The sequence below is a fragment of the Neltuma alba genome, unplaced genomic scaffold, assembly GCF_004799145.2.
Source record: "Neltuma alba isolate B1F8T4 unplaced genomic scaffold, ASM479914v2 tig00013336_pilon, whole genome shotgun sequence".
NCBI lineage: Eukaryota > Viridiplantae > Streptophyta > Magnoliopsida > Fabales > Fabaceae > Neltuma > Neltuma alba.
The window spans coordinates 110,996-135,828 of record NW_021637609.1 but is presented as its reverse complement, the minus strand read 5'-3'; the positions used below and the strand labels follow the sequence as shown (position 1 = coordinate 135,828).

Genomic DNA, 24,833 nt, shown 5'->3' with positions numbered 1-24,833 from the left:
GGCCATAAGGACTTGGAGTGTAAAATGTTTGCAGATAATTATTTGAATTTTTTTTCGGAAAAGGATACCGGTAGAATAAAATGGTTAGATGCACCTTTGATTGAGAGTGCTTAGGGATGTTTGACCAGAATTCATTCAGTAACGTTGTCTTGTGCAAAGTTCGTTTATTGTTTCCGAAGTCAAACATAAATATTAAATGGTATTGCTACTCTCTTATGCTTGATTGTGCAAGGTTTCATTTATATAAAATTGTAAATATTTTTTTGGTTTGAAATTTTGAATATAGGACAACGGCGATAGATTGAAGGGCCTTTTAACAGCTATCAGCGCTTATGCCGAAGGCTTTTCAGCTGATCCTATCATCAGGAGAACATTTCATTTGTGGAGAAAGTTGGATTCAAGGTGAAATTCATTAACTATGAAGGAATTTTTCCAACATTCCATTTCTGCAACACCATGAGGGCTAACCTCTGTCTATTTGTTCATGCACATATAAGCAACGCACCATGAGGTTTTCTGGTGTGGAGATCAACATGCTAATTGTTTCTATTCCCCAGTGTAAAGCAGGATTCCATTTTGTTTGTCAAGTTTGTTTTGCCTGAATTATACCCTCTGTACCGTGGCCTGGCTAAGAGAAGTATTATGAACAGAACAGAAGCTTCTAGCATTTTGCCCCACTAAATGCGATTGGCAGATTGATAATGTAGAATGTGTAGTGTAAGTGCAGCGACAGCAAAAGTACTTGAACACGAACCCTCTGTAAGTTTCAGTTATAGACAATTAGTATCGTTGCCGACTTGCCGTGCGTGTTAGGACCACCTTTTCTTTTGTTCAGTATCTTTTAATACACTACATAATCAGTCCCCAGATTCAAGATTTGAGCAATTCATCAATCTCGAGTTTGAAGAGAACCAAAAAAAAAAATTATATAAAAAAAAAAACACTAATGACACCACCTAATTCCTATGAGCACCATTAACATGGCGGGATTTGCATTAGAGCATCCAAGAAAACGTTGGGCACATCAGTTGCACGATTTTTGCCGCCTGCATTTGAACGTGACGCCTTTTTTATGGGCAATCCGTCTGCAATCGTACTCACAATTGAAATGCACCACTATTAAATACCTCATCGTATAGGGCATGTGAGACGGAATCATGTCACGACTTCTATGAACTCTGAGGCTCAATTATAACACTGAAGCCAAATTCATTTCCTGGCGTGAATGACTTTTTAAGTTCGTCTGCCGTCTCGATGGTTCTTACATTCTGGTGCTTCACATCTAGGTTTTCCTGGCATAGGATCGATTCATCAAAAGTGTAAGAGAAAATTATACTAAAACTCCGATATGAGGAATAGTAATCACTTGCCTTTCTCACATAATCAGCCATTGTGGAATTGAGTATTTCTTGTATTACAAACTTTGTAACACGTTCTTCACCAAGCATCTGCAGAAGAAAGCTGGCTGGAACCTGCATGGATTGCCGAAATGAATAATCTACTGGAACAATACAGCATATATCAGATTGTTCTGTGATTGTATTGCATTAATTTTTCAATTCGCAAAACCTTCATTGATAGTATTGCTCGGCAAATTGGGACCGAGGGTTGATATAAAAAATTGATTATCTGAGTGATCGATATTTACACTTATATAGATGCTATAAACTCCACACAGGAAAGTAATTTTAAATTAAATATCACGATAGACACCACAATAATAATTATTCTAATATAAAGTGGAAGTGTAACGCACCTTGGATGTTTTTCCTGAAGCAATTCCCACATCACATGCACAATGTAATTCAGTAAGCATTCAAGAAGAACACTATAGACTGCTGAAACGCTAGATTACGAACAAAAGGGGATTGGGTCACAAGTTCAAAGTGAAAAATCACATTAATCAAAGCAAATCAATAATCATTTGATCGAGGAAACCTATCAGAAATGTGTGCCTTAATGATCACATACTGGGCATTTCCGCCAGTGGGTGGATGAGACCAAAAGGAAAACAAAAGTCAGAATGTAAATACATTGGAGACGGAAGAGAAAAATGTAGCAACTGACAGAAACGCCCATCGCATATCAATGTCAATCCATAATTCAGTGATTACCTCCTTTTTGTCTTCGAAATCCAGGAATTGGCGGGGCAGTGCGAGCTAAATTTGTAAGGACCTGGTTAAATACCCTTTGTGTTTGATCTCCAGTCAATTCCACTCTTAGCTGCCAGTTATATAAGTTACTTGAGATACCATCACAATACTAACCCCAAAAATGGGTCACAAGCATGTGGATACATGAATGTCATCATGGGCAAATAACGTATTACAATGCATTTCACTAAGGTTAATTTGTGACGAACAAAAGGGCAAAGGTTAAAAACAGAATTCTATTGCAGCCGCATTGTGATTATTTGACGCTGCAGATCGTATAATTTTTAATCGCATACAGACGTGTACAGCAACCATAGCTTCTATCTTGACTGGCTAGCATGAAAAATACGTAGTAAATAAACAAAATACTAACAGGAAGGACTCGGCTGAAAATCCAAATACAAGGACTAGATACACATGATTCTTCCTGGGTTATCAACCTTTTTTGATAACCTTCATAGGTGCTCGACGACTGAAATTTTACCTAAATTCAAGTTTATCAGATACCTGGACCATAGGAACTGCCAATTTTCATTAGGAATTTTCCTCAGCTTAGGAATCACAATAATCCAATATAATATGTTCTCTCTAGCAAAGATCACATCCCACTTATCGTAGATGGAGAGCGCACCGACAGTTCAGTAGGTAGACGGGGAAAAAACAGACGAGAAAATTTCACCAGTTGGCTTATTATGAAAGTAGTGGAGCATCGAAGTAAATGAATAAACGATTTGGGAAAAAAATCACAGTGAAACATTTTAAAATCGTGAAAGTTTAGCGTAAATCAATTTTTGCATGCTCACTTGTAATTTATTTCCATCTTCAGATTCTACAACGATTTCGGCGTTTTTTAAGATTGCCGCATTTTCATTTGAATCTGTAATTGATGCTTCCAAACCTACAACAAAACAGACAAGGTGGGGTGCAGAATATCAATGGGATTAAAAGGAACAAGGAAGAGCGTAATATCATAATAAAGCGAAATGCGTATTTGGCAGCGGCGTGATGTGGATGGTGTAGGTACCTGAATGAAGAGCCAAAATGGCGGTATTAAAGCTTCGGAGAGTCACCCAACGAAGATTAGAGAGTTTGAAGCTGGAAAGAAGATACAAATTACAAGAAGCCGAATTCTCTGCTAAAATAAAAGGGGCTACCACTAGAGCTACGGTAAGAATCAAATAACCTTCCACACGGACCATACTGCATGTTGTGAAAATAGATGCCTCTGCCATTTGGACTCGCAATAACGTCACTGCAACAGCTTCTTCTAATGGGGAAGCACTGTAGAATTGAAAGAGCAGAAGCACATTGAGTGAAAATGAAGCGGGTTAAAAAAAAAAAAATTCAGTCGAAGGCAATTGAGAGAAATTGTTACATGGGAAGTTGTGAGGGAGGCAAGCGCCGTCGTCATCGTCAGTGTCGCCATGGAATTGGAGGCCACGACTCCTTTTCGGTTTATCCATATCCCAACGGCGTCGTTCGGTGGTTGATGGCGCGCGGCAGGTGTAGATGATCAGCTGCGGAAACGTTACGGAGAAATATCGGCTGAAAAAAGAAAAAAGAGCTTTATCAAGGTTACTAAAAGAAAATAGGAAATTGTTATAAATAAATGAGAAGAATAGAGAAGAAAAAAACATCAGAGAGAGTATTTCTCATTCCATTCAATGGTGCTGAATACATTATACATTATTTCTATTTATAGACACAGATTTACATCTTTGATAGAATCTACGGATATAATAATAAAAGATAATTACAGATAATGGGGATAATGGGAAATATTAAAAATATTTAGAGATAAGAGAGATAATGATAGATACATAGACATCCATAAAGATATTACATTCATAACAAAAATGCATTAATTCCAAGTTTTGTATAAATTTAGGGCCTAAAATTACGAATAATTTCTATACACTACGAAAAGGAGAAATGCTGCTTGTGCTGTCTAAATAAATTATGAAAATATGTTCTGTGACGAAGTCAGGGAAAAAATTATCTAGGCGTACAATGGGAGGGAGATTTTTTTTTGGGGGGGGGGGGGGTATCTTCCAAATAAAGACATGACTGATATATGTGAAATTGTGAATTATTTAACACACGGCCAAGCAACTTTCTAATGAAGAGGGAGGAAAATTGCTCTCATGAATGACCTAAACAAATCAAGAAAATATGTTGTATAACAGATACTATCTCTTATCCTTAAAATAGGAGTAGTTTGACTTTTAATTTAATTATAAATATAAGACCACAATTCATTTTATTTCTCATATTTATCTATTTTTTTTAAATAATCTTTATAGTAGTTGACATATTAAATATTTAATCAAATGATACATGATTAGTAAGTGTATTTTATGAAAAAAAGTACCTATTTATCACAGCTTTTATATTGAGAAATGGAAATAGTAAAATAAATGGCTTATTTTAAATAAGAAGTGGTTTTATTTTTAATTTGATTTTAAATATAAGACCTCAATTTATTTTGTCTCTTATATTTATCTATTTTTTTTAAGATGGTCCTTGTAATAGTTAACATGGTAAATATTTTATTAAATAACACATGATTAGTAAAAGTATTTTATGGGAAAAAAAACACATATATACCATAAGCTCTTATATTAAGGACCGAAGATAGTAAAATAAATGGCTTAAAAAAATTCTTCAGGCATAACAAATACTCCCGTGCATCCTTGCCTAACATGGTTGACCTGATGATGTTTGAAAACGTCCTCTTGCCACCAAAACACACTAATCCTATGCTTTTATAACCCCTTTTTTTTTTTCTTAAATTAAGCTCATTAAAACTTTTCTTTTTCTTTCCTTCTGGTTTTTCTTTATTCTTCTCATACCAAACAAATCCTAGTAAATTATCTATATTGTAAGTCACGTGATTTGACATACGGAATTAAAATTTAATATGTTTATGAAATTCAAATTCAAATTATGTGTATCAATTACCCACTGACTAATGCTGTTAACATCAAATACGATCACGAACATGATAATAAGGAAAACCAAGGATCCCTGCTGTCTTGTAAAATACGATACGATGCATGGCTGAGTAAAACAAAATACCTGCATTGTCTTGACAAAATCAATTATTGACTAATAGCCGAAGTTATGAATGGCCTTGAAGATATTTAGAAAAAAAAACCATCACGGGTGATATTGAAAGGGAACATCAAATGCACTGATTCTGATTTCGTGGCTAATTTGACGCGGGCATAGCTGTTCCTTCCCACCCAACCGGTTAGGCTGGGATATGTGGATAGATTTGTCATAGAGATTTCACATCCTCATTCCGATCCTCTTCACAATGTATCCTTGCTCCTTTTATTCTTACGTTAAATAATGAATTTTTCATCTCTTCACCTCTTTTCAGCAAACTATATATATGGTTTAAAAATTGACTTTGAAAATTTGTAATAATTATTCTTATTTAATTTTCCTGTTTTGAACGTAAAACATAATTATTAAATTCATTTTAGTTCTAAATATAAGTTTTATTTTTTATATTTATCAATTTTTTTAAACTATTTTTATTAATACTCCTTCAAATTATAATCAGATAGGAGAGAGAGGGGGCATATTAAAAAATATGATCATAAGGTTTGTTTTAGAAAAAATATTTCATATTTTTTATAATTAAATAATTTATCTAGATTTTTTAATATAATTAAGCTAATTAAATAAGTCTTAGGACGTACTATTCAGCGGTGGTCTTAAAAAGCGGCTCTGTGGTCTTCGAAACGCACCCTTGCAATGACGGTGATTCACTGTTCAACACGTTTTTGTGATGTGACTTGGGATCTGGGAATCTTTACCGGCATAATTGCCACTGACCATTTCATTGGGTTGACCACAACATCGTGTATGTCCCGTCACTCGCAATTCTTCAACCCCCTTCAATCCTCATTATTACCCCCCCCCCTTATGGTTTAATTTTTAATTATCTTTTCCTATAAATTTCTTCGGGTCTGCCATCCCTACTACCAATATAATATAAGCATAGACTCGCACTAAAAATTCGTAACGAATTAATATTTAAATTTCTGTTAAAAAAATACTAACATTTAATATCCACTATGTTTTTAAATGAAATGTCTTCAATAAAAAAATGCACCCACTTAAAAAAGAAGAGCTATATAATATTATAATGATGATTATATTTGACATTTCACTCTTGATTTGGAGCGTTAAGTGATGATATTTTAAATAATGTACGGTCGGCGCAACATTAATTAAAATATTCTTAATTTCACTGCAATAAACTTGAGCAAACAAATTTTGAACGGAGGGATTGTTATATCAAGCATCCGAATCCAAATCGTAGCCACTAACTTGATGTGAGGAGATGCGTGCAAGTGGTGGAAGACCCTAAATACGAACGGATCGATATATACACACACATATGTCTGTGTGTGTGTAATATTTGAAGCCTGTTTCCTTTGGCTATCCACTAGTTTCATTGATGATTTAAAATTTTAAATAATAATAGGCAGTAACTACATATATATATATTTATATAAGGCACTAGTGATTAACAAGAGGATAAATTCAGATTTAAGCTCGGAAGCAAGAGGAGGTTTACCTGTATGCAATTATGCTTGGGCGTTGACGTGTTTAAAAGTCAAACAGCACTAAAGCCGGGGAGGAATTCTCCATCCGAAATTGATAAGGAAACACACCTTCTAGAATGACTGCCAAGTTGACAAATATCTATATATACAAACCAAGGTAGGATCATGAAGATCACATCTCACATCATACAGCATAATTTAGAGTTGAAAATGATGAAGCTGATCATCGTAGCGGCGGTCGCAAGCATATTAGTTGCGGCGGCGAGCGCTCAGAATTGTGGGTGTGCGGCGGGATTGTGCTGCAGCCAGTATGGGTATTGTGGAACCGGAGATCAATACTGCGGCACCGGCTGCAAGGAGGGCCCTTGTTATGCCTCTCAGACCGGAGGAAACTCCCAAGGCTCCGTCGCCGATATCGTCACGCCCGAGTTCTTCAATTCCATCATTGACCAGGCCGACGCAAGCTGTGCCGGCAAGAACTTCTACACCCGAGCCTCCTTCCTCGACGCCCTCAAATCCTACTCACAGTTCGGCAACCTCGCTTCCGCCGATGACTCCAAACGCGAGATTGCCGCGGCTTTTGCCCATTTCACCCACGAAACTGGACGTGAGTGAGTCGGTTTGTTATATCGATGATAATGATAATATGATTACAGGAGCTTATATATGAACTAACACGATAATGAACGTGCAGATTTCTGCTACATAGAAGAGATAGACGGTGCATCTAAGGATTACTGTGACGAAACCAACACACAGTACCCATGCGCCCCCAACAAAGGATACTACGGTCGCGGACCCATTCAACTGTCGTGGAACTTCAACTACGGCCCCGCGGGAGAGAGCAACGGGTTCGACGGGCTGAACGCGCCGGAAACGGTGGCGAATGATGCGGTGGTGTCCTTCAAGACGGCGCTCTGGTACTGGATGCAGCATGTGCGCCCTGTGCTGAACCAAGGGTTCGGCGCCACCATCAGAGCCATCAACGGCCAGCTCGAATGTGACGGCAAGAACCCCGACACTGTTCAGGCTCGTGTTGGTTACTACACCCAGTACTGTTCTCAGCTGGGTGTTGCTCCCGGAGATAATCTTACCTGCTAGACACACTATCAACACATCCATCCATCCTCTGCTTCATAGAATAAGTGAGAAGGGAAGGGCGCACCTGCAGCTTCTAATTCTCCACCAATAAGTTAGAACTTAGAATGCGTTAATTAATTGCGACGTGTACTGTTTAGCATTGTATGAATTTAACAGTGTTACAGTGCCATGTGTTCCCTCTTTCATCCTCCACCAATAACTCTTGTATCAGCGCCCCACATATTAATTGGCTTCGCGTGATTAAGCTTTTCGTTATATGAAGGTTTCGAGTTGCCGAGAAAACAAACCACCTCACTCAAAACACTGCGGCACCCTTTCGAGCTGGCTTTACGGAGATCCGGAATTGAACAAAAATTACTTTACGTCATGAATCGAAAAGGATAAGGTGAATATTGATCAGGTGCCTTGCTGGCTAACCACCGATCACCCGAAGCCACGACGCCGTCGCGACGATTGGCAAAGAACATTATCATTGTCAGTAAAACAAACCACAAAAAAAAAAAAAAGGGAACCCAGCCCCGTTGGTTGGGTGATCATGGAAGGTGGTTCCAATACTTTCTTTGGGACTGCATGAAACAAAAACGATTTTGGAAAAGGGCACAACCGAACAACCGCAACGGGTACAGTTCGGATTGTAGGCGCGCTCTGGGCCCAACAAAGGGGCCCAAATTAGTTGGACTTCACAATGGTATGCCAAAATTTGACCCACTTTGTACCAAAAACTCACCCACTTTGGATCCAATGGGTGTACCGCAAACCTCTCCCCCAGGGTCTGGCTCTTTTCGAACCTCAATCCTTGCCATTCCACTACCCAGACCACTTTTTGGGACTCTTATTTGAAAACGCTAGGATAATAGCAACAAATGTATCTTTACCAACCAACAAGTGTTGGTCCAAGTGGAAGGGACTTGGATCTCTTAAACATTATGTTTTGGGTTTGATTCTTGGGGTGGTGTGTATGGAAAAAACACTGTTGGAAGAGGTCCCCGCTACGACACCTGATAGTACGCCGACCGTTCAGGTGAGAGGATACTCTGGGCAACAAAAAAAAAAGTATCTTTACCAATGAGTCTTTTATCTCCGGATAATCCCATGATTTCAGTTTGTGCTATTATTAACCACACCATCAAAGCTCGTGCCTTTTTGGAGACCATCCGCACTGAAGCTTGATGGCACGCGGTGCCTTGTAATCTTTTGTAACTATTTGTTAACACCTACGGGGCTTAATATAAAAATTATTTAAGTAATTTGGATATATTAAATAGGTTAATTAAATTAGTTATTTATTGATTTCTCTAAAATATATTCTTTTAATTATGACTACTGTTAAATGAAAACCCCCTTAATACATGTAATCAATAATAACAGTGCCTTAAAAAATAAATTATAAATTTAAAAGATAAAATAAATTACAAATTTATATTTAAAACTAAGTGTAATTTTTAATTAATTGTTATAGTAAGAACTGGAGCTTGTACATCCCTTTCCATTCAAAAACGCAAAAAAGGCGTCTACTTTGTTACGTCGTCCCCCTCAACTCTCTCTCGCTCTCTCTGCTCTTTATATTTTAAGCGTTGTCAACGAGAGAAGGATAAGGAGAATTGAAAAAATATTACTACTTTCAGTCTTTAATATAAAACTTTGTTTGACTTTTATTTTGATCCTAAATATAAAACCCTAATCTACTTTGTCTCTCATATTTATGTTTTTTTTTTAAGGTAGTCCTTCTAATAATGGTGGCTCTAACCAGTACACTTGATTAACAAAGATATTTTAGGAAAGACAACATTTATTTATTACAAATAATTAATTTAATTTTTTTTAATTTATTCAAATTAGTCAACTAGTTCTTATATTTATAACAGGAAGTAGTAAAAGGCAGCGTCGTCCTCTGTTTCTGTATGTTTATATCCTCTATATTTCTTAATTATAACCAGTCAACGAGAGAATGAACTCAAGATTCTAATGACTATTTGACTAATAAACAAATTCTCATTGTTATAGTTTCGTGAGAAGCTCGTCTTTCGAGAATGATAGCCTAACTCGGGGAAGTTGCAAATTTAGCAAGAATTAATGAGGCGTTCAGAGATCAATGAAAGAAGATCCCAACCATAATCTTTTGGGACTGGGATATGGAACTTCGGTACGCTACACAAGAATCCATTCAGTGTGCAGCTCCCTTTTTTTTTTTTTTGGCCCTTTTAATTAAAGGATGGATACTAACGATCTGAAAATTAAGCTCCCCACTTATAGCAGCTATGGACGCTGGTCATATGACCGAAGCAATACGGATATTGCAGCTCCACCCGCCCTTTCCCGGCTATACTGGTCGCTTGAGTGGAGATCTTCACAGTAGTTGTTTCCCTTTTATTTTCAGAGTTTGGTATCTCTCAATTTGTAACTTACCGTTGGATTTTTTTCCCCTTAAAAAAACAGCTATCAGCTGAAAACGCCTGACAGATTAAAGATGAGAACTTGGGCTTCACTGCCTTTTCTTTTTCGATAACTAGTTAATATGAAAATCTACATGAGGCCGGTGAAGATCATCTAATGATAACTGTGGCAGAGGTACTCCATAAGTGAAATAAACAATATATTGCATTACATTTAATATTTAATTTAATCATTAAATAATATATATTGACATAAAGAGGACGTAATTGTGATGCTTGATTTCTTGTCCGTGAGTGAGAAAAGGATTCTGTTGTTGTCTCGCTTGAGCAGGAATTAAAAAAAGTGAAGAGAGGGGGCTCAGAAGCAGCACAAATGAAAGAATCTTATTTCAATGGGAAGACATGAATATTTGGGCGATCTAGCTGGCTAGCTACCACTGTGTTGTTGAATTGAATTGTATAGAGGGAGGAATGTGGTGGGGCCTGGCCGGGGATCAGTGTCCAGGGCCTTTAGGACTTGGTCCGGAAGCCAAGCGCATGAGCCAAAGCCGCAGGCTGGCGTTGGCCTCCGCGTATGTCCGGAGATGACTCCCGCCGGCAAAATCTGCCCTCAGAACCCTGCTTCCCTCACTCACACTCACCGTGGCTATCCACAACATAACCACCATCATCACCACCGCGCAGGCTTTTCTCAGACTCATGTTGCTCTCTCCTTGATCACCCACCAAACAGGTGGGCTTCTATTTATAGCGGCGTTGCAGAGTTTACGTGTTGACCAAGCACTCTGGGGAAGCTGCCCTTGCTTTGCCTCCTCAACTTCTCTTTGAATTTGTCAACGCCCATCGCTTTTACCAATGTGCCCTCCTGGCTCCCGCATTGTGCATGCTCATGATGCTACAAATGCTGACTAAGTTCCCTCGAATGGTTTTTCTGAGGTTGGCAATGTTGAATTTTACTCTCTTATTAATACTTTCTTGTACTTGTATTTGAATTTGAATTGACTTTGCCGCACAGGTTTGCAAGCGCTAACAGCTCCTACCTACCATTTGCCTTTTTTCCTACTTGCGTGCTCCCTCATGAAATGCCCTTTAATACTGCTTCTGTGTTCCAACCACTCCACTTCTTCGCTTGTTTTTGTTCTTTCTCACGATTCTATCCTCTGAAAGCCTAGTCAGTTTGTGGAAAATAAGGGACCAAGGCAAAACAACCCCCCCAAAAAAAAAAAAACTGAAACAAGGAAGGATTATCAACCACTTTGAATTTCATCTATATATATATGTTTAAATATAAATAGTAAGTCTTGTTCTAATTTGCAAAGAAATATCATAATATCTTACTAAATACTCCTCCAGTCCTTATTATAAGACTCCATTTGACTTTTTATTTGGTCCTAATTATAAGACCCCAATCCATTTTGTCTCTTATATTTATGCATTTTTTTCCAAGATAATCCTTCTAATAATGATAGTTTTAGCCAATATACTTAATTAGCAAGGATATTTTAGGAATGACCACTTATTTATTATAAATAACCAACTTAACTTACTTTTTTAATCTCCTCAAATAAGTCAATTGGGTCTTATAATTAGGACCGGAGGAGTATATATTTCATGTATTATTTAAATTTGAGAAATGAACCGTGCTATTCATAATTTTTGATATGATTTGTTGTATATTTATTTTATATGAATGATATTGATCCAATTTGAGGGATTGATAAAAGAAAACAAATCAAGAAGATATGCTACTGTTTACTTTCCTCTAAAGTAATTGGCATAATTTTATTGAATGCTAGAATTTAATATCGTTGTTAGACTACAACTCTGCTGCTGACTATTTCCTTTTATTAGTCGTTGCATAAAAAAATGTTTAGAAATTGGAGACAGGCGTAGAAAGATGTAATTGGTATTGACCGAAAGAGTTTTAGCAAAATTCGAACAAGGAATTTGATTATTTTTGAGCCTGACCAATACCAACAGCAGTATGCACGGGGCGGATTATGCTTTGTGGAGGTAGAGGGCGAGAAAATTCAATTTGGATGCTTACTACTGACTTGGTCATTGAATCTTCTATAGGAGGAATTCGTCATAAAATATATAACTTAATCGCAAGTCAAGACATAACGATACATTCGGCAATAAAGATTCAAGCAGTTTATATCTGGAGTTTAACCCATAATGCACCGTGTACCTGTACGTGCGGGGGTTAAAGATACAGTGATAGCATTTCTTAAAAAGTGAAAAACTACTACTTGCATTTTATTAAGCAAAATTCAAATTTGAATTGTAGACTGGTTCTTAATATAAAACTTATTTAATTAAATTAATAAAATTAAGTAAGTTAGTTAATTATAAGAATATAACATTTTTAGTTAATTATAAGAATATGACATGTTTTTTCCAAAACATCATAATCATCTTCCTTTATATCCCTATCTCTCTTTTCAACAGGGATAATTTAAAAAAAAATGATAATAAAAAAATATATCTTATATTTAAGACTAAAATCAATTTAACAATTAAGTCTTATATTAAAGATCAGAAGAATATTATTTTACCTCTTGGTAAAAATATCGGAAATCCTTGTGAGTAATGCAATCAAAACCAGCCTGGGTGGCCATGATGCTAGGTACCACCTCAGAAAAACCATATGAAAAACGGTCCTCGGCACCGATGAAAAAATTCTGTAAGGTCGAAGAATATGCTACTCCGCTTATGCATTTCTTCCAAAACCAATGCTACAGGTCTTTACATAAATTAGCGCTACACTTATATCGCACTGATGGACTTTCAATGTTATATGAGCTCCACAAGCATGCAGCCAGTCAATTGATTCGCCCACTTAATTTTTAGCCACGTCATAAAACATTGCTAAGATTGGCCTGAGCTGTACAGTGTTGATCTGAGACAAGATAACAAATGGTCAAATGCCTATACGAAATTTTAAGAAATGTAGTATTTCAAGCTTCAGAAATCCTTTGCCCTTCTCCTTAATTGATCAAGTTCCCTTTCAATCTCAGCATCTCGAAATGGGATTCCAGTGTTTGTGCTAGTACTAACACTTCTTCCGGGGGGAAGCTCTCCTTTCTGCTCGAAACAAACATGAAACAAGTAGAGGCAACATCAAAAGGACATCTAGGACGTCGGACAAAGAAACTCTGGCAACTTCTCTCCCCCGAAGTTTTCCCCCTTTCTTGAGAAAATGGGAAAAAGAAGGGAGAGAATGATACCCACTTTCTTCAAATACAGCAGCACGATATCTTTTTTTTTTTTTTTAAATAGCAATGCCTTTTTTCATAGGTTACCCACTTTCATCCTGCCTTTGACTCTTCTACATCAATCAACTGGGAGAGAATGATACCAGGTATATATAACAAAGGACGCACATTCCCTCTGTGCACTGATCATATCTTTCATTTCTCTCTCCCTCAATGCACTATGAGCATTATGTTTTTAGATCCAGATTGTATTCCTTGACCGGGTTTAGAAGCTAAGTTTTGAGTTGTACCTTTGAGCTACCAGATAGTTCTTTCTTCAAATTTGCAAGATCATCATCAACTGACGAGCTCTCTAACAATGCAAACTGCGCAAAACCAGCAAAAAAACAGAAATCCATAAATTCCAAAAAGCAATTTCAGCCGTGGCAACTCTAAACTGGCCTATTTTCATCCATTAAAAAAAAAAAATTAACGACATGATATACTCCAGGACAGACAGATATGGAAAATATCCACTGAAGGACAAAGGATTCGCCTAGCCACCAATTTAAATTTTGGGAAAAGTTTTATTCTTGTGACTTTTATTGTACTGAGCCGTATGAATTCTTATTTCCTAAATCAAAAGACAATAGTATAAAGACATTTCATCATGATCGCTTGAGTTCAGCTCTTCATTCTGTCCTAAATAGCTCCTTAAGAAGTGTTATCTACATTTATGCGCTGGTTGGTAAATAGTCAAGGAAACTGCATTCCTGTTGAATAGAAAATAAAGGTATACAACGTTCACTACCTTTCCTTCAAGATCATCACTTGTCAACTGGCCAAGAGCTTCAGCTTCCGATTCCATTGCCAACACTACCAGGATAACAGCGAATAATAAATATGAGAACCTAAAAAATTTCAAATGCAATGATGCAAAGTTTGAGCCGTCAAGTGAAGGTCCAGAATTGGCTTTTATGAATTATTCTTTTTATTTGGCCATATACATATTCTACGCACATTTTAGGCCATAGTTTTCCTTGCTATTAAAGTGCTCATATTTTTCATTTTTTGGTAGAATTATTATCAGAGTTTTACTTCTACTGCAATTACACCTGGTTATATATTTACAATGTCCAAGCATAAGGTCATTTTGTCGATAAATTATGAGGTACAAATTCAAGCCTCGGGATATCTCTTGAATATACTACTACATAGCCTTTGTCAAGATTTTTTTTTCCTTTTTCTTCCCTTTTCCCCTTTGAACTCTTAAACCATTTGAAATTTCTAGATGCCATGCCCTCCTACCCAACCAAATATTATCCACGTATCCCAATTCCCAATAGCCAAAAAGCAATTCAGATTAAAATTTTCTTACCTTTTTCTTCCATCTTTTCAAAAGCTGATAGAGCACTACTTGTATTGACATTTCCCAGCATCTCATTCACTTTAGTTGACGTCCTAAAGGAACATCAACAGACAGCCATAATTAGAAGAACCAAAGTACAAAAAAATCAAGAGATGAAGGATGTCAATGAGAAAATGGTGCCAAAGACGAACTTTGCAGATTGAGCTCTGGCTTTCAAAGTATCCTTCTTAGACCTTGCCTCCTGTATCTTACTCTCCAAAAGCTACAAAATATGAAATTCATAGAACATAACATCAATGAATAAATAGGAAAGCATAAGTATGCATATAGATATAACGGTTGCATATAATATTCAACTCAAATTGCCTAGACAGACTCTCTAACCAACTGCAATCACTCCTAAAAAAATTGCAAACTTCCACTGATTTTCTGACTGAAAGGCGGGCTACTTTGGATCTCAATTTTAGATGGCAATATTCAATTATACACACTAGCTTTAGGGTGTGTTTGGATGAAACCAAACCGTGGTTTAGAAAAGTGATTCTGGAGAATAGATTCTGGAAAGAATAGATTTTATGAAAAAGTGATTTTGAGAAGTGAGAGTGTTTGGATAGTTGTTATCAGAAGCACTTTTTATATATACAAATTACTAAAAAAAAGATATAAGTTAATATGATAATTACAGAAAAAATAGATTTTATGATATATTTTAATTTGAAGAAATAAAATTGTTAATAATATATTTTTTATTAACATAATTAATAATACATAAGATAATATAATTAATAAATAATTAATATGTATATATATTATAAAATATAAGATTAAATATGTTTATAAAAAAAAATAACAAGATATATATCTTATAGGCTCTCACACTCTCCATTTTTTCTCCAAAAGCAAAAATTTTTTGCTTTTTCCAAAACCATGATTTTGGTTTTTGGGTGGGTGTTTGGGTGATTTATTCCCCAAACCATGGTTTGGGTCTCCAAACCATGGTTTGGGGTGTCACCCAAACACAGCCTTACAATTCCCTAGGTACAATTTAACTCACCCGTGTATTAGAGACAAGGTTGTCAACAACACCCTTTTGTTGATCAAGTTGAAGTTTCAAAGCATTAGCATTATCCTGCAACATTTTAAAGGAAGAGGATCAAGTTCAGACGGCCTATCATGTGACGTGCATGATAAGGTATCCATATACGTTATAACTATTGCAGCTATAATTTCTTTAATCAGTAAACTAAATGGTGGAATTGCAGATAATTCCAATTTTTCAGTAATCAGCAAGAGGTCAACACTATCATCAGCATTCATATATAAGCAACGTCTGACATATATTGAACTGCCTATTTGGAGAAATTTGCAGAAGCTAAGTATTGTGAGATTTATCATATCTGATAGTCCCAAACTACTTCAGCTTCTTCAAACACAATAACGAACAAGGGAAATGCCTTGCCAAAAGCAACCAAAATGGTCAGATAAATCATAAATCTACACATTTGGTTATGAAGACAAATCACTTGGGAACACAGAGTAGAGTTTTCATTAAGCTTTAGGAGACTCTCATAGAAATGGAAGCTGTGACAAATGCATTGATAAAATATTTCAGTAATTATTAGCAAAGAAGGGAGAACAAAGAATCCACATATGTAGCTATCAGGTGAAAAAAGAGAGCAAGAAATCAAGAATCAAGAACTATATCTGATTAACTAAAATACCACACAATTAAGTGGTCCACTTGATAACCTTAAGTTGGAAATCTAGAAATATACCAAAGCAAAAGCATTCAAGAAAATGAGAACATACAGCATAAGATTTCCGCCTTTTCAAAGCTTCACGAGCAAGATCTTCATCGCCTTTCTGAAGAGCAAGTTGTGCTTTACGGTACCTATGGCAATGCAAAGCATAAAACTGGTATCTATACACTAAACAATGTAAGAAAACTAAAATAACCATTTTTTCCCCGTATATTACCACTCTTCAGAAGCTTGTTGTGCAGCTTTGTATTTATTTTCCAACCGCTTCTGAGATGCCAATACCTTATGAAGAAGAAGAGGATCTCAGACTAAAAGGTCAGGAGTGAAAAACAAAAACAATTTTTTTTTGGTGAGGTTTGTGTTTTTTTGGGGGGGGGGGGGGTTTACAGCATAGATTGAGAAATTGCAAGCTTGTAGCCTTTGAAGGCTACTCCAGCAATCTATACCTAAGGGTCAGCATGCAGAACAAAGTAGTTTTCAATAACTCATGTATAACCATGGAAAGAAAACAGCAGAGATAAAAGTTTCAAAAAGAAAAAGTCTCAACTCCCAAATCAAACAAAAAAATAATTAACCTGTGCTGTAGCTTGACGCATTTTTGTCAAGTCATCATTCATTTCAAGAACTGTCTGCTCCAATATTTTCTCTGGATCTTCAAAAGTACTTATGATTGCATTTGCATATGACTGCATCACTTAGATAAATAATAATGAGAATGCCAACCTAAACTATGCATATTTTTTTAAAAAAAAAAATTTATTTCAGTGATTTCACCTTCACAACTCTGGCAAATCTATCAAAAAGGTTCATTTGAGTGCCAAGAGCACCTCCACCTTGTCTAGAATAAGATTGGATGGGGCCAGCAATCCTTATCCCTTTAACTTTCAGATATTCAACTGCAAGCATTGATCAAGGAAATTTGAAATCCCGGCAGAAGTTGTATATACAAAAGGAAAGACGGGGAGACGTAATGTTTTTGGCTTCTCTATTACAACAACAGTCAAAAGCCAATTGATACGTGCATTGTGTGACGTCATTGAGCTATATTAACAACTAACTCTTCAAATATATTATTTACTAACATATCTCAAGTATCAATTGGCTTCTGTGTGTACAAGAAAATTCAATTTTTTTTTTTTAAAAAAACTTTTTCTTCTCTTAGAGAGTAACATCAACACTAACTTGCTCAATGGAACATACTTTCATCCACAAGTCATGATATCCATTTGAAGAAAATTGATAGGAGATGTAATTTAAAGATAAGAACAGGTGACATCAGGAAACACTCAATTGCTTGAGACCTTAAGGTTTAACACGTTTATGTGATCAATAGTGCACGAAAAAATTAATTTAAGTACAAGTCCTCCCAACTCCAACCCCCTCCCAAAATAAAAAAGTTTCACCAACTACGGAAATAAAGTGCTTACTACTGAATTGCTGCCTCACATAAGGGCGATCCATTCCTAACTGCTGGCAACGTGATAAATATTTCACACTTAAATTACTGATGCCCGTCACTTATACTTCATAATAATGCTGCAAACTTGCTCTCACTCATACATTGTTTAATGTTCACAATTATGGAATTATTTGAAAAGCAGCAGTAAAACATAATGAAACACAATTCACACAGATGAAGAGCGCAATATTTTTATATTAAAACAAATAACCGATAATCAATCGGCTCCAATATAATAAACAAAAACATAATATACGATTTAAGTGAGTCAACAGAAGCCCATGGTGCTCACATTGCCGGGGAAGCTTATGATGAGAACTGATACGCCAGAGAATTGGGATCATATCAATGAACAATATATTAGCAAGAGAAAAAAATTGAAAACGCCATTATGTAAAACGACTTTTAGTTAATGAGCCCATACTCTAGACCAGGAATGCACCTCCTGGACAAAAATTAAGGAGTAAAAGCATATTTAGGCTAGGCCATACCTCTGCCACCGAAGAACGACGTGGTCAGAGGTTTCCTGAGCACGTAGAGACTATTGGAGCTTGAAGAACAAACTTGAAACAACGACGTTGGAGGTGTTGATGCCAATGGTACTCCAGTAAACATCTGCAGCTTCGTTGCCATATCTGATCGAAATCAGCTCAAGATGCGCAGAACTTGAAAATAAAAAGCAATTTTTGCAGATAGGATTGGAAAGTTTCGGAAATTTGGGATCAGTGCTTCTGCCCAATGGTTACTAGTGGCCTTGTGCAATATCTCTTCCACCCGAGGGAAATGGGCCGGACTGGACTCTTCAGGGCTAAGAAATCCAGCTCGGCTTTTTTGGTTAAAATTTTGATGTCAGCCGTCAACAGAACAGTACTCATGCCATCAGAATTGGTCTAAGGATTAGGTTCATAACTTGTGAGTTTGAATCCCACTGCTAATATAAGGATTATATTGATAAGTGATCTATTCTTCCGGTCCTTATTATAAGACCCAATTTGACTTTTTATTTGGTCCTAATTATAAGACCCAATCCATTTTCTCTCTTATATTTATGTATTTTTTTCCAAGATAATCCTTCTAATAATGATAGTTTTAGCCAATATACTTAATTAGCAAGGATATTTTAGGAATAACAATACTTATTTATTATAAATAACCAACTTAACTTACTTCCTTAATTTCCTCAAATAAATCAATTGGGTCTTATAATTAGGACCGGAGGAGTATAAGTATATCTGTAAAAGCTTTCTAAACTTAAAGGCATGTCCTGATTTTGATAAGCCTTCAATATCCAAATCATTTAAACTTTACTTGTAACAACAAAAAAATCTCAAATTAACAGGACTCGGCCTCAGGGTCAGTTTTGTTTATCTTTAAAAAATAATTTTTATACGGTATAAAAAATTTACGAAAATTAATTTATTGTTTATAATTTTTTGAAAAATATAAATTATCTTATATTTTATTTTAATAAGAAAAATAATTATTATTTACTAATTTTCAGAGTTTACAATATTTTCCCATTTACATCAACATTCTCCTATTCATCTCGTCTAATTGTTTTAAAAAGAATGTTCATGTACTTTCTTAATATAATAATAAATTTATTTTTTATGATTTTTTTTTACTTTTTAAAAAACGTAGTGTTTTTTTTAAATACTAGTAGTATTGTTTGATTAGAGAAGTTGAGACAAATGGATCTGTGACAAAATAAAATAAAATATAAAAGAACTGATAGGAAAGCTCAACAAATCATGGGTTTTTAGTACAGAATTATTAGATGAACGAACGCACTTTCAATTTTTTAAACTTTCCATCGGATTTTATCTTTTGACTTGCAAGTTAGCTTAACTACAAGAAAAGATCCCTATGTTGGCAAAAAAAGAAAAGAAAAGAAAAATCACTGCGTTTTAAGGATATCTGAATTTATTCACATGGCCTGAAGCAATATTTATGTAAGAAAGCTGAACAGTTCTACCATGAGTTTACATTACCAATTGATAGTACCTCCAGTCCTGATTATAAGAGCTAATTAACTAATTTAAGAAGATTAAGAAAAGAAATTAAGTTAGTTATTTGTCATAAATAAGTATTGTATTTCCTAAAATATCCTTGTTAATCAAATGTATTGACTAGAACTACTATTGTTAGAAGGACTATTTTGAAGGAAAAAAAATAAATATTAGAGATAAAATATATTGATATTTTATATTTAGGACTAAAATAAAAATCAAACAAAATTCTATATTAAAAATCAGAGGTAGTACTATTTTTTAATGCAAGTAAATAGTTGTAACCGGGGGAAAATATTATCATTGGCTTCCCACAATCTAGTAGGGAAAAGTCATTTCCGACGCAATAACACCAAATGCCTCTGCCAGGGCAAATATGAAATTAGAATTCAGCAGAAAAGCCAGGTCAGCAGCTTTTATTTGTGATGAAGGAGATTTCGTTATCCGCGCTCCGAAGCTTGAGCATGGCTTCCTGCCCTTCATCTCTGCTCCTTTCACTTGGTAAGTAGCGGCCCTATTTCTCTGTTTCTTGTGATTTTGCTTCCCCCGTTGCCCATATTGCTGCATTCCCTTTGAAATATGTTCATAATTCATGTCAAGAAGCTTCGTCTCGCCTCTTCCTTTTTAGCTCAATCTCGAAATCTGTGCACGTTGGTAGGTTCTGCTTCGGGTAGAAGCCCGTCCTACGCTCCCCAAGTCGTTCCTGATGACAAAGTTCGATGTCTGGCTGTGCATTACTCAAGCTGCGATTCTCAAACCAAGTCCCCGAGGACAAGAGAATGCGTAGCTATGTTTAACAACATTACGCGTAGAGACATTCTCGGGTTAGCTTTCGGAGCCCCAGGCCTCTTCATGACTTCATTTCCTGCCAAAGGAGCTGGTTTGCCCCCAGAGGAAAAGCCAAGGCTCTGTGATGATACCTGTGAGAAAGAGCTTGAAAATGTATGGTGAGATTACATAGTATCCTTGACTGCTATGTCTCCTTGTCTCTTTCTGTTAAAACATCACCTGTAGTCACTGTACATTTCTAAGAATGTTTTCAATCTTCAGGATGAAAACTTGTCAGAGGCAAAGCCCTTGCGAGGAACCGGGGGGGGGGGGGGGACTTCAATATAGTCTTGGGAATTTGAAAACGCTGTAATGAAAAAGGTGTTTTTGGTCTATTGAATTTGCCTACCTTAAGAAATGTTCAGATATTTGAATGTTCCTTCTCTTCTGGTTTGACAAACTGGTATCCATCAAACAGCCATTGAGTCTCCAAGCCTTCCCTTCCTATTGGCCACCAATTTCAATATTTGTAAGAAACCTATACCTAGTACTTGCTTTGCGCGAAGGTGAGAATCGTCACGAATTATAAGAATTAATGATCTGGCGTAGTGTGTAATCAATGCTCATAATGTTTCTCCAGGATAGAACATATAATTCTAATAGAAATTAGCAGGGACCTTCACGTCAGTAGCTTCAAGTGATATCATAACTTGATTAGTTGGGTTAATGGAGAAACTCTATGCTTTGCTAGATATAAAATCTGCTGCAAGTTATTATATGTCTGATATATGCGTGGCATATATCAGCAATCTGTTGTTTTATGAAATTATTAATCAATCCTATCAGAGTAAAGATGTACCACTTGGTGCTTATTACAACTCACTTGTAGGGAGAATCTTTTTATCCTTACGTCATTTGTGGGGTATTTAATGATCGCTTTTTAATTTTATCATTACTTAATTCTTATTAGAAAGAGAGAGAGAGGAGAGAGAGGCGAAAATTATTTGTAAATGTAGAGAGAGAGAAAATTTTAATAGGGATAAATTTAGAAATTTTTATCAATTTAATGTATTTCTTAGTATGTGGGAATGAATTATAAATGACTTGTAATAAGCACTGGAGTGATAAGCTAGGTAAACTCAAGAGCTTCCCAGTGTGATGGGGGAATGACTTTTACTTGTAGTTTAATTTCCATAGCTAATGACTGAGGCCGTTTTGAATTTTGTATGCCATGAAGGTGCCTATGATAACTACGGAGTCAGGTTTGCAATACAAGGATATTAAAGTTGGAAGAGGCTCTACACCACCAGTTGGATTTCAGGTTTTGAAGTCATCTGACTTATACAGGTTTTCGTGTATGCTTGTCTCTATTCTGCAAAGAACAACCCGATGCCAATTCTGTAAAAATAAATCCCTAAACTGATCATTTATGCCTGCGGACCAGCTGAATTTGCTTCGGTAGGCAGAGTTCATATCACATATTTATTTCACGTTCTAGGCAGAAATTCAGTGCATACTAATGAATGACACTGCCTCATAGCGGCCATGAATTCACATGTGCCTCCATACGAACTTCCAAAATTCCTTATGTAAACCAACCATATAGTTGGTGAAGCGCCATTATATCTATTGCTATCTCCGTATTAAATCATCTTATCAAAAAATAAAAACTATCTTCTGTGTAACCAACCATAGACCTGTCAGTTGCTGAATTCTATCATTCTTTCTGCCATGGAGTTAGTATATTTTTCTACCACCAATATATCAGCGGTTACCTTCGTTTCCAAGTGCCTCTGACCACACTCTATTTATTCTACTTATGTAACTTAAAAAACACAGGTGGCTGCTAACTACGTTGCGATGGTTCCATCTGGACAAATATTTGATAGGTAAATCTGTCAATTGCTGAATTCTAGCATTCTTTCCTTGCAGTAATTTAGTTAAAAGATTCTCAGTGTTATTTGTTATATTGTAGACTTGAGAAGGTTTGAGTGAACTTATAGAATTACCTAGTTAGATGTTGGACATCTGAGTGTAACATATAAAAAATAACCAATTAGATATACCTAGCAAACAGCAAATGCTGTCAGAATGTTTTAGTGATAATGTAGACTTGTTTGTTTTCATCCAATTTTGGTTTTGAATACCATATATTTTGCATTTTGCTCCTTAGGACCTGCTCTGTTAACAATCAATTAAATATACTTAAGCTGAGAATTATTATGAAGTTTGTTACTTTGGTTAGATGCAAAAGCTTATTATGTTTTGCTCTTTTTCCTCCTCTTTGATTGTACAGTTCATTGGAGAAAGGCCAGCCTTACATTTTTCGCGTTGGCTCTGGTCAGGTAAATTCATATGTTGCTGCTGCTGAATTTTAAGAATTTGACCCATGTATGGGCTGTTCAAACCTTGAGAATAGTTAGTACTGTCATTTTCTCTTTTTGGCCGCAAAAATATTGTTGTTCAAGTGCTTATTGGTAGGCTATACTGATTTTCAACCCAATGAATGGAATAGGTGATAAAGGGACTTGATGAAGGAATTTTGGGCATGAAAATAGGAGGAAAACGCCGACTATACATACCCGGATCAGTAAGCTTCTGTCTTCATGCTGGATTGTCTTCCTCCTCTTAACTTTTCCCAACATAATAAGCTTCCCAAAATCGTGAAAACTGATATTTAGGTGTTCTAATAATCATCTGCACATTGTGGGGATTAGTTTGACTTTGTTTCAACAACTGGATTGAGATTTGGAAGAGGTTCAGCATCTACTATGAATTCCTTTCCCTTCCCCTTAAGATAGTACCACATTTTATAGTTTTGCACTGGGGCAAGGGCATCTGAGCTTAAGGTGTGCATTGACCACAAAATAGTTTCAGAAATGCATGATAATGAAGTTAACGAACTTAAGACTCCCGATGAATTTTCATTTTTTCTAATTTGATTCGTCCACTTGACAGTAAATGTTAAGCGTGGTTCAATAAATAGGATAAGTTTTAACTCTTGGCGTTCCTGTTTGATGTTTGATGGTAGTTGGCATTCCCAAAAGGTCTTACATCTGCTCCAGGAAGACCAAGGGTGGCTCCGAACAGTCCCGTCGTATTTGATGTTAGTCTGGAATATATCCCAGGACTTGAACTGGATGAGGAATAAATCAACCCAGTTCTCCAGCATATCTTGGTTCCTGTTATTTCCTTTTGTGAACACAGGAACCAAAAATTAGATGATGCATCCTTGATTCATTGGTTCCAAGAGAGTAAATGTGTTGTCTGGAAGTGGTGTGTTATTAAAGATTATATATGTACACATGCAACGCATGCATGCATGTTCATCTGTTTTGGACACTGTACAATCTGTTTCCATCTCTGTTGAGGGTAGCAGACATGAGAATAGCCTGGGGATCCTTCACTGGGTTTTGGTTTATTAATTACTAACGAAAATGTACTAGAAATCGAATCACAAAATTAACTCATCCACCTTAAAAAATGTTCAAATTATGCCACTTGTTTTCCGCTTTGAAAATTACACTCTCCTTTTATATAAAATAAAAAACTTTGTTAAACTTTTTCCTCGCAGTAGAAGATAAGTGGTAGCAGTACTCAATCTAATGTAGGTAACTCACATTTAGATCGTGTGAATTACTCATAAATCAAATATAATATTAAATTTTGAATCGAAATGCGTTTTATGCATAACAAATCTGATTTTGAGTTAAGAACTTGAGATAGTAAATTAAACTCTAGCTAGCTGAAATATCAAAATTCAAATTGAGGTCTATACCTTAAATAAATTTCTAATTAGGTCAAGAGGCCTAATTCAGAATTTATGAATGCTGTTTAAAAACTAAAATAACCTTTTACATTCCACTAAAAAAACCCTTTTATAATTAAAGAAAATTTTTTTAAAAAAAATCAAACCATGAAAACCTAATATTATACTCCTTCGATCATTAATGTAGAATCTAATTAGGCAGTATTGGTCCTAGTTGTAAGACTTCCTTCATATTTTTATCAAATTTTTTTAAATTAACTCTATTGATGTTCT

General features: G+C 35.8%; 5 protein-coding genes across 10 annotated transcripts in view; 3 read left to right on the top strand and 2 right to left on the bottom strand.

Annotated features, from left to right (window-relative positions):
* LOC114736448 (flap endonuclease Xni) overlaps nt 1-796 on the top strand; it is a 28,541-nt gene extending 27,745 nt beyond the window's left edge. For 4 of the 5 annotated variants that reach the window (XM_028924282.1, XM_028924281.1, XM_028924279.1 and 1 more), the window contains 2 exons: nt 287-402; nt 558-796. In XM_028924282.1, coding sequence (XP_028780115.1) covers nt 287-402; nt 558-681 — 240 coding nt within the window. In that variant the 3' untranslated portion in view covers nt 682-796. Of the gene's footprint in view, nt 1-286 lie in introns of all 5 variants that reach the window. The other variant, XR_003739347.1, reaches the window with a different exon arrangement.
* Nucleotides 743-3,608, bottom strand: LOC114736452 (uncharacterized). Its single transcript, XM_028924286.1, has 8 exons — nt 3,529-3,608; nt 3,337-3,434; nt 3,178-3,248; nt 2,957-3,051; nt 2,115-2,223; nt 1,757-1,770; nt 1,371-1,472; nt 743-1,292 (listed from the first exon to the last, which is right to left on the bottom strand). The coding sequence occupies exons 1-8, from the start codon at nt 3,577-3,579 to the stop codon at nt 1,170-1,172; spliced, it is 663 nt and encodes a 220-aa protein (XP_028780119.1). The 5' UTR covers nt 3,580-3,608; the 3' UTR covers nt 743-1,169.
* A 3,302-nt stretch (nt 3,609-6,910) lies between these two features.
* Nucleotides 6,911-8,098, top strand: LOC114736457 (endochitinase PR4-like). Its single transcript, XM_028924294.1, has 2 exons — nt 6,911-7,343; nt 7,431-8,098. Exons 1-2 carry the CDS (start codon nt 6,947-6,949, stop codon nt 7,835-7,837), a joined length of 804 nt encoding a protein of 267 aa, XP_028780127.1. The 5' UTR covers nt 6,911-6,946; the 3' UTR covers nt 7,838-8,098.
* Nucleotides 8,099-12,916: 4,818 nt separating this feature from the next.
* Nucleotides 12,917-18,792, bottom strand: LOC114736459 (membrane-associated 30 kDa protein, chloroplastic-like). 2 transcript variants are annotated; one of them, XM_028924295.1, is made up of 11 exons: nt 18,506-18,792; nt 17,330-17,451; nt 17,131-17,241; nt 16,773-16,837; nt 16,605-16,686; nt 15,850-15,924; nt 14,987-15,057; nt 14,805-14,887; nt 14,238-14,302; nt 13,738-13,812; nt 12,917-13,316 (listed from the first exon to the last, which is right to left on the bottom strand). In XM_028924295.1, exons 1-11 carry the CDS (start codon nt 18,645-18,647, stop codon nt 13,197-13,199), a joined length of 1,011 nt encoding a protein of 336 aa, XP_028780128.1. In that variant the 5' UTR covers nt 18,648-18,792; the 3' UTR covers nt 12,917-13,196. The 2 variants fall into 2 exon arrangements, with proteins under 2 accessions (XP_028780128.1, XP_028780129.1); XM_028924296.1 differs by lacking the exon at nt 18,506-18,792 and adding an exon at nt 17,983-18,256.
* A 1,642-nt stretch (nt 18,793-20,434) lies between these two features.
* Nucleotides 20,435-24,019, top strand: LOC114736460 (peptidyl-prolyl cis-trans isomerase FKBP16-3, chloroplastic-like). Its single transcript, XM_028924297.1, has 7 exons — nt 20,435-20,524; nt 20,682-20,965; nt 22,029-22,112; nt 22,631-22,680; nt 23,088-23,136; nt 23,307-23,381; nt 23,823-24,019. The coding sequence occupies exons 1-7, from the start codon at nt 20,449-20,451 to the stop codon at nt 23,940-23,942; spliced, it is 738 nt and encodes a 245-aa protein (XP_028780130.1). The 5' UTR covers nt 20,435-20,448; the 3' UTR covers nt 23,943-24,019.
* The last annotated feature ends 814 nt before the right edge of the window (nt 24,020-24,833 follow it).

What these genes read in the sequence shown, in the direction of transcription:
- LOC114736452 (XM_028924286.1), bottom strand. Translation starts at nt 3,579, where the DNA reads ATGGCGACACTGACGATGACGACGGCGCTTGCCTCCCTCACAACTTCC. An exon ending in CAGTATGGTCCGTGTGGAAG is followed by an intron (nt 3,249 to 3,336) that starts GTTATTTGATTC and finishes TCTTCTTTCCAG; the next exon opens with CTTCAAACTCTCTAATCTTC. An exon ending in TGGCTGATTATGTGAGAAAG is followed by an intron (nt 1,293 to 1,370) that starts GCAAGTGATTAC and finishes ATCCTATGCCAG; the next exon opens with GAAAACCTAGATGTGAAGCA.
- LOC114736457 (XM_028924294.1), top strand. Translation starts at nt 6,947, where the DNA reads ATGATGAAGCTGATCATCGTAGCGGCGGTCGCAAGCATATTAGTTGCG. An exon ending in TTTCACCCACGAAACTGGAC is followed by an intron (nt 7,344 to 7,430) that starts GTGAGTGAGTCG and finishes ATGAACGTGCAG; the next exon opens with ATTTCTGCTACATAGAAGAG.
- LOC114736459 (XM_028924295.1), bottom strand. Translation starts at nt 18,647, where the DNA reads ATGGCAACGAAGCTGCAGATGTTTACTGGAGTACCATTGGCATCAACA. An exon ending in GTCGTTCTTCGGTGGCAGAG is followed by an intron (nt 17,452 to 18,505) that starts GTATGGCCTAGC and finishes CAATGCTTGCAG; the next exon opens with TTGAATATCTGAAAGTTAAA. An exon ending in TGCGTCAAGCTACAGCACAG is followed by an intron (nt 16,838 to 17,130) that starts GTTAATTATTTT and finishes CTTCTTCATAAG; the next exon opens with GTATTGGCATCTCAGAAGCG.
- LOC114736460 (XM_028924297.1), top strand. Translation starts at nt 20,449, where the DNA reads ATGAAGGAGATTTCGTTATCCGCGCTCCGAAGCTTGAGCATGGCTTCC. An exon ending in TCTGGACAAATATTTGATAG is followed by an intron (nt 22,681 to 23,087) that starts GTAAATCTGTCA and finishes TTGATTGTACAG; the next exon opens with TTCATTGGAGAAAGGCCAGC. An exon ending in GACTATACATACCCGGATCA is followed by an intron (nt 23,382 to 23,822) that starts GTAAGCTTCTGT and finishes GTTTGATGGTAG; the next exon opens with TTGGCATTCCCAAAAGGTCT.